This window comes from Eleutherodactylus coqui, chromosome 5, assembly GCF_035609145.1.
Source record: "Eleutherodactylus coqui strain aEleCoq1 chromosome 5, aEleCoq1.hap1, whole genome shotgun sequence".
Lineage (NCBI taxonomy): Eukaryota > Metazoa > Chordata > Amphibia > Anura > Eleutherodactylidae > Eleutherodactylus > Eleutherodactylus coqui.
Genome location: NC_089841.1, coordinates 96,155,408 through 96,168,676, shown reverse-complemented (window position 1 = coordinate 96,168,676; position 13,269 = coordinate 96,155,408). Strand labels below are relative to the sequence as shown.

The 13,269-nt window shown below is 42.3% G+C and overlaps 1 protein-coding gene across 1 annotated transcript in view; it reads left to right on the top strand.

The window, feature by feature from the left end:
* Positions 1 to 7,435, top strand: part of FCHO2 (FCH and mu domain containing endocytic adaptor 2) — a 127,560-nt gene extending 120,125 nt beyond the window's left edge. The window contains exons 24-26 of the mRNA XM_066602917.1: positions 1,247 to 1,311; positions 2,890 to 3,054; positions 3,596 to 7,435. Of these exons, the coding sequence (XP_066459014.1) occupies positions 1,247 to 1,311; positions 2,890 to 3,054; positions 3,596 to 3,618 (253 nt within the window). The 3' untranslated portion in view covers positions 3,619 to 7,435. The remainder of the gene's footprint in view (positions 1 to 1,246; positions 1,312 to 2,889; positions 3,055 to 3,595) is intronic.
* Positions 7,436 to 13,269: the final 5,834 nt, after the last annotated feature.

The following is a 13,269-nucleotide window of genomic DNA, read 5'->3' as shown; positions in this document are numbered from 1 at the left end:
ATTTTCTTTAACCCCCTGCCCGCTGGGCTTCTCAGCACAATTAGCAGGAAGGGGGGTTCACTGCTGCACTGACAGCACACCATCCTGGTACCTTATGTGATCAGCATGCCGCTGACGTGGGATGCACGGACGGCTGTGAGTGCACCCAGATTCCACCTCCACTGACCTACTCCTTGGTTTCTCTGATACTCAGAGGTGCTCGGAAGTAGAGGAGGAGTCCCGGTGCACACACTGCCCCGCATGCATCCCGCAGCAGTGCCGTGCTGATCACAGGAGCGGCACTTACAACTTCAAGGTACAGGATGGTGTGCTGTCAGTGCAGCCGTGAGCACTGCCCTTCCCCGCCGGGAACTTTGCCAGGAAGTCTGGCGGAGAAGGGGTTAAACTAAAAGAAGCAAAGAAATATATTTGGCCAAAAATCTGAGAAAAAAAAAACATGGGCCATCATTACTTGTAGTGGAGATCAGGCCAGGGGCCACCGTTGGGGTACATTCACACATAGCACAGTTTGGTCTGGACCTGAACTAAAATCTGCATCAAAACTGTGCCTCTTAGGGTGTGTTTACACGGGACAGAAATAGTGCGGAATGTCCGCACCGGAAACTCCCCTGCAGATTCCATGGGAATCTGAAAAGTTAGATTATCATGCGCCACACGATCTTCACAGGGTGACAGCGCTGGATCACGGGAGTATACAAATTCCACTACTTGGCTCCCTGTCACGTATCCAAACCGCACCAGAAGTTAGTTGATGATGCTGCGGGCACCTGCCAGGTTCCCTTACAAATTGTTTCACAATCACTCTGTCCTTCCCGGTTACTGCTGACAGGACATGTGACTGCTACAGCCAATCACTGAACACAGCAGTGGCCTACTATAGCCGGTGATTGGCTGCAGCAGTGCCGGTCAGCAGTCACCAGGAAGGACAAAGGGGTCGTGAGGCAATTTCAAGTTGTGGCAAAACCCCTTAAAGCCATGAACATTAGACGTTGGCAGAAAAGGTAACAGTGGAGGCATAACAGATCTACTTTAAAAATGTGACAATGCAAATTTGTTTCTACTGTGAAACAGTTTTTTGCATTTACTCTGTTTCCATTCCATTAGTCTTCCCTCTCCCTGCCTGCCCAATCTAGGAAGGGTATTAAGTAGATGCGCTGTCATCCTCCACGCACTCCTGAACAAGAGCGGCTCTGCCATCACTTGTGCATTCTCATTCTTGGCTCTGATGACGTTACTTCTCTTCCAGGAATGCAGAACAAATGAAAGCCTTTTGGAAAATATCTGTAATTTCAGAAAAGTCAGAAAATGGAGGTGAGCACAGAGTGTTTTTGGCTGTTGTTGGTCCTGGTGGGTATTTTATTACATAGATTTATGTAGCAAACTGTGCAAACAGATGATTTGTACCCTTAAAGGTTGTCATTTTACTCAGATTTCCACACTTCCCCATCTTGTATAAGCATATTTGGGTTTTGTGGATGCGGCACTTCTGCTGTTTTGATATAAATCAACATAAAAAGCCTTAATTATTAAAACTACTCCAGACAATCCTAAAGCTGCTGCCATTTATTAGTGCAGCAAGAACCAAGCGCCATCAATATACAGCACCTGGTCCTGGGCACAGGATTACAGCTCCTGCAATCTAACAGCTGAGGACCTGAAGGAGAGGACAGAAGAGGTTTTTAACAGCTTCTGCGTGCTGTTTTACAGGCTACATAGTGCTCCATGAGGGAAGAGGCACTACCACTTTCTGTAAGGGACCCAGTGATCACATGATTGCCAGGGACCCCTAGCATGTCAGAGCTGCAGGGTCTTAGTCACTGTGAGAGCTGGGCTGTGGTCTGCTGTGTCACTGTAGGAGGATGTTTTCCCCTGTAAGTGAGGCTCCTGTGGATGACCCAGTTACAATGGAAGGCTGAAATAAGAAAATTATAATGTGAATGACGCCCCAATGACTTATATGACATCATATAAAATGAGATCTTTTTAAAAAAAAAAAGAAAAATAAGAAAACGACCCATGCCAACATATCCACCCTGTTAACCAATACTAAACAAACTTATATATCAAAACATCTTTAAAGAAAAAAGAACGGTTAACCGATTTTTGTGCTGTATTATAGCAGACATATAATCCTTTTAATATTTAAAGAACTATACAGTTTAAAAAGTAGTTTTTTGTTGTTGTTTTTTATACATAACTCCTAATAAAAGAACAATACGGGAAAAAAATGTAGGCAATAAAAATATTTTAAAAATAGCCCTATATGTCACGAAAACAAACAATATGGCCATAAAACCACCACGCATGTAAAGCTGCTAAAAAGTGTCTGGTCCTTTAGAACCAAAGCACCCTGGTCTTTCAGGGGTTAAAGTGATGCTATAGGCAACTTTCCACCATGTATATTTATACATAGGATACTTATGTATTAAAGGAGTTTTCCCACTAAAACATCTATTGCCTATTCACAGGATGTGTTTGATCCCCAGCAATCATGAGAACAGAGCTCTGTGAATCCTCCCTGTGAATGGAATGACCCACTACTTCATTCACTTCTGTGGGATGGAGCGAGATAGCCAAGCACGTTGATTCCCATCAGCCCCACAGAAGTGTATAGATCGGTGATTACGCCTACTCCATTCACAAGGAGATTCAGGGCAGCCCAGTCCTCGTGATCACTGGGGGGAGTTTGACTGCTGCGATCCCCGCAGTGATCAGACATTTATTACCTATCCTGTGGACAAGTGATAAATGTCTTTAGTGGGTAGACCCCTTTAAAAAGTACATCTGTCCGCCCCCCGTGTGTGTTAGTAGTATATGTATATTCGCAGTCTGAGGTGCAGGGTAACACATTTGATGGAATTTTTGTCTCCTACTTCTATAATGTTGCAGGATCAGGATCACTCAGGGCAAAATTTGATGTATCGGAGGGGCCTAGTAACCCCAGCACGCTGGCTGTACAATTCGTGAGTGATGGAGGCACCCTGTCTGGAGTAGACATTGAGCTTGTAGGATCCGGCTATCGTCTGTCCTTAGTGAAGAAGAGGTTTGGCACAGGTAGAGTTCTCTGACATTACTGACATTTGTACATTACTTTCCAGCTTAGCTGATTGTTTACCAGAATTTCCCGGTATCTCCTGAGCATTATTATTTTACAACTGGTATCCATAAAGACGCTTTGTGTTCTTAAAGCTATAGTTCGCATGTTTGGTGTCTATTTACAGTGTATCTACTTTGGAGAAACACAACCTCAAACTAGACAACAAAAATAAACAGGATGTTGCAGTTTTGCTGCCTGCAGAAGTTACTTTCCTCCCACTCTCTTCCATTGTAAGCTTTACTCAAGAGTCAGGCCTTGGTGGTCCCGCTCTATTACAATGGGGAAGGCTCCTTCGGCAGCCGCTTGTTACATGCACAGGCCTGTGGGCAGGAGGGTGGATGGAGAATATCCTGCAACACACAACTGTTTCTCAGATCAGATAGCTATAGGAGATCGGGTCGGCTCATGTTTGTTTGTTTTTATGTCCGTTTCTTTCATTAAAAGAAGTAAAATAAAATCATACATTTTTAGTAACTTTTGTTTCTCTTTTTCTTACAGGAAAATACATGGCCGACTGTTGATTTTAATTTAATGTTTTTTTGTTTTGTCTTTTTTTTTCTTCGTTTTTTTTAATCATGGGATATAAGGAAACTGCTTTCCTGTTAATTTATCGGAAATCTTCCACATGCTGTTTTAATTATAGATTTATATATAAATATATATTTTTAATTTTCAACTTCTTTAGAAGGTATTTCTATATTGCTGCCAACTACAGAGCATAAAAATGCACTTTTTAGGAGTCATTTTGTGGGATCTCTTTTGGACATTGTTGTAGCACTGAAGTTTTCTGCAGTCGTGGTTAAAAGTCTGCTGTCAAAAAAAAAAAAAGGCAAATTCTGTGTATTTGTGTAAAGGCCACACTTTGCTATCTGAATAGTCATTTTGTATCGGAAAATACATCGTTACGTTTTGTAACAAATTCAGAATTTGCAAGAGCAATCAGATACATTTATACAGTGTTTTATAGGCATGTAAATAGTCAAACAAGTCTGATTATTAAATATGTACCCCTCGTCTTTAAGAGCCCAACTCTTCAATTCAGGATAGTAGTTTTTCACGACTCTCGCTCAATGGAGGCGGCTATTTTGTGGGCCGGTCTACTATGTGTTAGAGAGTGGCCAGTTCACTAGATTGTCTTCTCACACAAAATGACTGCTTTCATGGTTTGTGGATGCCAAAATCCATAACAAGATCATATTTACCCCCCGTGTTCTCAATTGATTGGAGGAACGCGGTTTTTATACAGACAAAACGGCTCATTTGTATGATACACTTTTAATGTAAAACCTATTTAAATTCCCATTTTATGGCTCATTTTTAATGAAAGTGCAATTATAATTCTAGGAACAAGACTACACAATTTTTTCTTTCTGCAATATTGGTATCAATTATCTCAGTTTAAGGCAAAGTTCTTTTTATATGCATTAACATCTGTGCCTTTCCCTGTCGGGTTCTCTTAGCCTTGTTATTATGTCCGGTTGCACCCCGTAGTGGTCGACAACCGGTGGCTCTCCAGCTATTGTGAACCTCCAACTATAAGGGCTATTATATCGGGATGTATGCAAACTTCCAAATGCCATGTGCAAACCTTACAGTGCCCGTTTGGAAGGCTGGTTGTCTGATGTTCGCCACTCAACATGACTGTTCTATTTGATGTACTTTTCTTTTGGGGGGGACACTGTACTTGCATATCTGTACATTGTATGTATCCAGAGATCCACAGGAGTACTGCATCCAGGGCATGGATCATACACAAATGTCTGTCTAAGAACTGCCACATATAGGACAAGAATATACCGGTGCTTATGTGCATTGTATTTCAGCCATTCGTTTCATTCTGTAAGCTAAACCCTAACTTCACTGAAAATGACCCTCCAGTCCTGGAGAAACAAAGATGGCCGCACCACTGCTCTGACTACCTAATACATACTGTGTATTAGTAGGCATTGGTAGTCTAAGACACTACATGCTACTCTGTCTGGCCAGCACTGGTCATATGGACAACCCTGGCCAATCAAAGCAGGTGTAGAGTATAAGACCTCATTTACACTGACAGTTTTGAGCAATCATCTTTGCATACTTGATAGTAGCTAATTAGCTACTATACAGCTATGCAGGCGCAGCAAGACACCGCCACTATCTCTCGCCAAACACTACAGCTGTTTTGCATAAGAAAAACAGTGAATTGACAGCAGGACACAGGTAGAGAGAATCTTATCAGTGCAGCCGGCTGATAACAGCTTGCTCCAGTGATAACAGCTGATCGCTCAATTCTAGCAAGCTAGAATTCAGCGATCAACGACTCGTGCACGAAAACTGCACGATGTCCCTGCATTTAGACAGAACGAGGATCACTCAAAAGATTCTTTTGAGCGAATTTTGAGCGGTTCTCCTTGTGTCTTAATCAGCCTTTAGACTAATGATGCAATGTAATGCACAATATGCATCATGTACTCAGAGAGGCGGTGCGGCCATCTTTCCTTGCCTAGGACCGGAGGATCACTTTAGAACCTGGAAAAGTCATTCAACTAGTTTCTCACACTGCTGGTGGAAATGACATTTGGTTGAACTCCAGTTTGAAGACCCTACTAAATAGCACTAAGCTCCCTGGCCTCAGCTTGGAGGTAAGTTCTACATTATCTTGTTTTGAGTGGAGATAATCTTTAATACAGTTTATCTCTATATTCAGAGGCCACCTTGGCACAATTGTTCAATTGCCACTAATGTTAATTAAAAAAGATTGCTTGTTTTCAACCTGTCTACGTTAGGAATGAACACATACATAAAACACTAATAGAATGTCTGCAGACACGGCTGGAGACCCTCATCTTGATAGTAAAATGGCGGTTGCACAACTAGTGTTGTAAAAGAAATATTTATGACCAGTTCTAAAGTCTTTCAGAATGTAATGTTTGTAATGGTATTAAAGGAGGTCTTCCTGTGCTGTAAGGGGATGCACTTTGGAACGCCAACAATGCTGAACATGAAGGGGAAACAGAGCTAGTTTAGTGCTGTGTCCCTTTAATAGTTAAACTGTGCAAATTACGATGAGATGATCTTAAAATGCTTCCGTTTATCACAGTGGCTCATGCTGGATGATGAGTCCGGCACATCCTTTTTTACACCTGTCCAACTTTTAGACCAACTATTGGCATTGCAACAGTTTGTGCACCAAAAAGGTTCCCACATTTTAGCTACAGTGTTGCATCTAGACTACACACCCTTGTTACAAAGCAAGGCTACTGTGCACTAGCATATTGGAGCACTTGCAGTAGTAAATGTGTATATCCAGTGCAGGGATTCAGTGGCGGTGCATGACACAGGTATAATCTCTGGGGTTCTTTGAACACCTGTCATGTACCTCCCTTCCCCCAATGCCGTGTACTAAACATCACATTGTGTATACATGGTGCCTGGAGTGTTTCTTGCCAATTCATTTGATAGTATTGTAACCGTTCATTGGATGGTTGATTTATACCTTGAAATCTCAGTTTTTACAATTAAACACACTTGTTGTAAAAAATAACTAAAAATGGAAAATTAAAAATCCTTCATAAGCTAACGACACAGTACAATGCTCCGCTCTATGTAACTTGAACCACTGCTCTGACTGTATATTCTGCAGATGTTTAACCAAAGCTACTCTAATACCTACAGTACATAGACGACTGGTAAGAGTCCTACTACTAAGCAATAACCATGCTTACAGCTATTCACTACTACATGTGTTCTTAGCAATATATCGAGCAATACTTGTGTGGAGGACAATGCATTTATTAGGACTTTATACTCTAGGTTTGGGAAGCTAATACAGGACACTTTTGGTTCTCTCTATTGTAATCTGTTTCTCATTCTAACTATCTGGATTAATTATTTTTCTGCACCAGTACGAAGCAGATCTATGTAAAGCCGCCTAGTCATGCGTATCCATATTAGCACTTTTAATCATACATAATCAAACATGTATTTGTTGTAAGAGCAGGTTACAATACCGAAGCCATACCGATTTCTATGGGAATTTTCAGTAGTGAATGACACAAACGTTGAATCTCCGGGCGGATGCTGGTGTCTGCCGAGTGTTGTGTGTAGCGAGCTGGCTCTTGCTTTTGTACACAGCTATATCCTTGTAGCTGCCTCTTGTTTTGATGACTTTGTAAACACTGAAAGCTAAAAAGTACACCTGAATTTTTATGGAATGTTCTTAATTTTGATTGTAAATTAAAAACAAAACAAGTGTATCTTACAAAATTATGTAAATATTTTTTTGTTTTTTTTTCATAATGTAAATTTTACAAATTACGTTGCATCTGTAATAAACGTGTAATATATACATAATTTACAAAATCCGGCTCATGTTTGTTTGTTTTTTCCCTCTTTTGAGTGACTATATACATTTGATCTGCAAAGGGCAACACACTAAATTTACATTTCATGTCATAGCATGTACAAAATGTGCTGTTTTCACAACAAAAACCTGACATTGTGTAAACCAGTGCCTGTTTTGTAAACTGCATTCCAGGGACTCTCAGAGGTCTTGGGGATCTCTTAAGGGAAATGTATATGTATGTGTGTGTAGATAGATATCCCTGTGTGTGTGTAATATATAAATATATATATAATTATAATTAATGTGTGTGTATGTGTAATTTATAATATAATTTTTTTTTATATATATAATTGTGTGTGTGTGTGTATATATATATGTATATGTATATATCTATATATATAAAATTGAATGTATGTCTGTCTGCGTGCGTGCGTGTCTGCGTGCGTGTCTGTTTGTCCTTTATGCGCTACTACACCATTCATCCGATCGCCATGAAACTTTGGGAAGTTGTTAAGTACACTCCTGGGAAGATTATAGGCATAGTACAAATATCCTACGATAAATGGCGCGCGAGCGTCGTCGAAAGTTACGCCCCCCCCCCCCCACGTAGATCGAGTAAGTAAGCCACCTGCTATTGTGATGTCATCACTGATGTCATCAACATCGGACGCCCTTGAACATGCCCCAACATGTTCTATAAAGCTGCATTGTGATGTCATTAAGGCTCTATTATGACACGTACAGCTTGGAACCACTAGAGCACGCCAGCCAATTACCATTGGAGTTGGAAGTGGGTAAACAAGTACTAGGATATCTTCCTAAGAAGCCACAGCAGCCGGATAAATTGTATGTTCCACCCAACGGCTATTTTATTCAGCCCGCAAGGGGGAAGCAGCGGCCTACAACATCTAATTCTCTCATTTCCTGATGTCATAGATAGATAGATAGATAGATAGACTGTATGCAATAACCCTGATAGATAGATAGATAGATAGATAGATAGATAGATAGACTGTATGCAATGACACGTACAGCTTGAAACCATAAATACTAGAGCACGCCAGCCATTTACAGTCAGTCTCCATTGGAGTTGGAAGTGGGCAAACATGTACTAGGCCAGTGATGGCGAACCTTTTAGGGACCGAGTGCCCAAACTACAACCCAAAACCCACTTATGTATCGCAAAGTGCCAACACGTCAGGGGGCGGGGCTTATCACAACGTATGATTTTACCCCCATCGTTCTAAAAAGGACAAGGCTGTTTCAGAATAGACCGGGTGCAGATTCTGACTGCTTTTTGGACGCGGAAATACTGCAGAATGTCCTCAGCGGAGATTTCTGTGGAAAATTCTGCAGCATTTCCGCATCTAAAAAGCAGTCAAAATCTGCACCCGGTCTATTCTGAAAGAGCCCTGCCCATTTCTGCCACATGTACACATACCCCAGCGGTAATAGTGACACCTTCACCCCAGCGATAATAGTGACATCCCACAGCAGTAATAATAGTGACACTCCCCCCATTAGTAATAAGAGTGACATACCCCAGCGGTAAACCTCAGTGGTCGCTGCTGCCGTCATCTAGATATATAAAAACGTAGTATGTATGTATGTCTGTCTTCGCAGCAACGCGCGACGGGTACGCTAGTATATAATATAAATTATATTGCAGTGGGGGGAAAAGTATTTAGTCAGATACCAATTGTACAAGTTCTCCCACTTAAAAAGATGAGAGGCCTGTAATTAACATCATAGACCTCAACTATGAGAGACAACATGAGAAAACACATCCAGAAAATCACATTGTCTGATTTTTAACGAATTTATTTGCAAATTATGGTGGAAAATAAGTATTTTGTCACCTACAAACAAGCAAGATTTCTGGGTCTCACAGACCTGTAACTTCTTCTTTAAGAGGCTCCTCTGTCCTCCACTCGTTATCTGTAGTAATGACACCTGTTTGAACTTATTATCAGTATAAAAGACACCTGTCCACAACCTCAAGCAGTCACACTCCAAACTCCACTATGGTGAAGACCAAAGAGCTGTCGAAGGACAGCAGAAACACAATTGTAACTGTGCACCAGACTGGGAAGACTGACTCTGCAATAGGCATGCAGCTTGATGTGAAGAAATCAACTGTGGGAGCAATAATTAGAAAATGGAAGAGATACAAGACCACTGATAATCCACCTCGAGCTGCGGCTCCACGCAAGATCTCACCCCGTGGGGTCAAAATGATCACAAGAACAGTGAGCAAAAATCCCACAACCACACGGGGGAACCTAGTGAATGACCTGCAGAGAGCTGGGACCAACGTAACAAAGGCTACCATCAGTAACACACTACGCCACCAGGGACTCAGATCCTGCAGTGCCAGACATGTCCCCCCTGCTTAAGCCACTACATGTCCGGGGCCGACTGAAGTTTGCTAGAGAGCATTTGGATGATCCAGAAGAGTATTGGGAGAATGTCATATGGTCAGATGAAGCCAAAGTAGAACTGTTTGGCAGAAACACAACTCGTCGTGTTTGGAGGAGAAAGAATGCTGAGTTGCATCCAAAGAACACCATACCTACTGTGAAGCATGGGGGTGGCAACATCATGCTTTGGGGCTGTTTCTCTGCAAAGGGACCAGGACAACTGATCCGTATACATGAAAGAATGAATGGGGCCATGTATCGTGAGATTTTGAGTGCAAACCTCCTTCCATCAGCAAGGGCACTGAAGATGAAACGTGGCTGGGTCTTTCAGCATGACAATGATCCCAAGCACACTGCCAGGGCAATGAAGGAGTGGCTTCGTAAGAAGCATTTCAAGGTCCTGGAGTGGCCTAGCCAGTCTTCAGATCTCAACCCTATAAAAAACCTTTGGAGGGAGTTGAAAGTCTGTGTTGCCCAGCAACAGCCCCAAAACATCACTGCTCTTGAGGAGATCTGCATGGAGGAATGGGCCAACATACCAGCAACAGTGTGTGCCAACCTTGTGAGGACTTACAGAAAACGTTTGACCTCTGTCATTGCCAATAAAGGATATATAACAAAGTATTGAAATGAACTTTGGTTATTGACCAAATACTTATTTTCCACCATAATTTGCAAATAAATTCGTTAAAAATCAGACAATGTGATTTTTCTGGATGTGTTTTCTCATGTTGTCTCTCATAGTTGAGGTCTACCTATGATGTCAATTACAGGCCTCTCATCTTTTTAAGTGGGAGAACTTGTACAATTGGTATCTGACTAAATACTTTTTTTCCCCACTGTATATTAGAGATGAGCAAGCACACTTGTTTAAGGCTTTTCAAGTAACTGATTACATGCCCGAGCACCATACAGGAAGGGGGGGAGAGTGAGAGAGATCTCTCTCCCCCTCCGCGCATGGTGCTCGGACGAGTAATCAGTTACTCGAAAAGACCGATGCTCGCTCGAGCCTCAGGCTTAAACGAGCATGCTCACTCATCTCTAATATATATAGATAGATAGATATAATATATAGTATGTATAGTGTGTGTATTAAAACCAGATGGTTAAATATTTTAGCTGTTTGTGTTCTGATTGTAGATATATATATTTTTTTTCTGTTTTCATGTCTTATTATCTGCACATGACTATAGAGTGGCCATCTTGCCCGTGCTGAACATAACAGTATTTAGAGAAATGCTTTACAGCAGAATTCATAGGCCATAGACACAATTGATAGGAGCTGACCCACTGAGAATGTTGTGGGATGCTCTGTGACACATGCAGAGGTCAATGTGCAAGGAAGTGGAGAAAGTGAGCTGTGAAGCCCATCACCTTTAGTGAATAGTGGATCTTGTGCTATATATAACTGTCACTACAGCTTATATTGTCAGGGCTTAGGCGTCTGTACATGCCTTTATATCTATTCTTACTACATTAGGGCTCCTTCACACAGGCGATGCAATTTTCGACAGCACGTATCGTGTTTGAAAATTGCAAGAACGAGAGGCACCCAAACCCAGTCGTGGCTGCATCTCTCATTTTGTTGCTTGTTCAGACAGCCAGGGCTACGGCACATATATGCCACGGCCCAGAATACTGTCAGGTGGGGGGAGAGAATTTAGCTCTGCTAAACTCCCTCCCCCTCTCCACCCCCTGCCGGCAAAGGGAGGGGGTGGGAGCTAGCATGCTAATCTCCCACCCCCTCCCTTTGCTGGCAACCGTCAAGGGGCGGAGAGGGGGTGCGAGTTGAGCACAGCCGCTGCTAAACTGCCTCCCACTTTCCTTTCGCGGCAGCTCCCATTGGAGTCTATGGACCGGCTGCTGTATTCCGTCCAAAGACCGGTCCAGAACTATCTTTTCCAGTCAGCGTAAATGTGGCCGGCCGGAATGTGCGCCGCTTGCGCCATTTTATCTGGCCAGCCAATTTTACGCCCCCCAAAATCGCTCCTCTGAACAAATGCATTGGAATCCAATGCTTCAGATGGTCGTGATTTTCGGCTGGCGTTTTATCGCGGCTAAATCGCCGTGATGAAATGCCCATGTGACTAAAGCCTTACAAAGTAAGTTTTATTTGCAACATATAAAGAGGGATCCCGCAGCACTATTCTCAATACCCACAGATGGGGAAGGATTCTCTGCACAGCCGATCAGCAAAGGTGGACCAACCTTTATATATTGCCAACTTGAGAGATGAAGAAGATCCGCAGCAGACAACGAGATGTAAAAATAGTATTCCTTTTTATTCCAAATCCATAAAAATAGAAGGTACAGGCAGCGACGTTTCACCATTACTGGTCTTTATCAAGGTATTGGGTGGGTATTGAGAATAGTGCTGCGGGATCCCTCTTTATATGTTGCAGCCCTTTCTGGACTATCCCTGACGTGCACTACACAGAAGGATTGAGATGGATCCAAATCCTGAAAGTAAGTTTTATTTGGCATGCACTGTATGTAAATTACAGCTGTAGAGTCATGTTGGCTGGTCTTTAACATGCCCTTTCTGACTTGATTAAGAGCGCGAAAATTGTTGGCACTGCCTTCAAAGGATAAGAACCAGAGATCTCAGGCATACAAGAAGAGATGAGATGAGCTTTATTCGGCTTCTTTATGTATGCCTGGTCTCTCCGATCCTTATCCTTTGACCGCAGTGCATCCACCGTGTATGGAGCAGGCTCCGCTTCCAGGCCTGCTCCATACATACCCCACTGCCAGAGGGCGTACATGTATGCCTTTAGTATTAAGGGATTAATGTTTTATTGAAAGCAAACCTGTCAGGCCCTTTAAGTTCCAGTCCTGTTGGCTATAATCTAAAGTTATGGCCTCATAAGACAGTGGCTGCTGAGTCCAAGGGTGTGTTTTATACCTGCTTGCCTCCCTGTTCCCTTGATGTTAATTTGAGAAGCCGATGCTAGGTGCATGCATCTGACTCATCTCTTCATTCCCTGTGTTTGCAAACACATTGATGACACACATTTTGAGACTACTTAGCCAAAGGTGGTATATCTACAAGGGAAGAAACCTAACGTAAAGAAATTAACAGAGCAAGCTTTCAAGACTACCAGAATGTAGCACACACAGATCAGTACAGACCCAAGTAGTCTCAAAATCATGCTCCATTAACAGCCATTGTAAAAAAACAATAAATAAATAAACCAAGTCCCTAGGTGGTGTTGTCGGAATCTATTGAAACTTTCTCTCTGTCATTGTAACGTTGATATGTGATTACAAAATCAGAGCAAAAGGATAATTTATTGGGGAAAACTGAACACTTGAAGGGAGGTTCTAGTAACCTGTTGTACTGCCTCTAACTTGTATACAAGATGTGACACGGGTGGGCATGGAGGCTCTAGCACCCTGTTGTACTGCCTCTAGCTTGGATACAA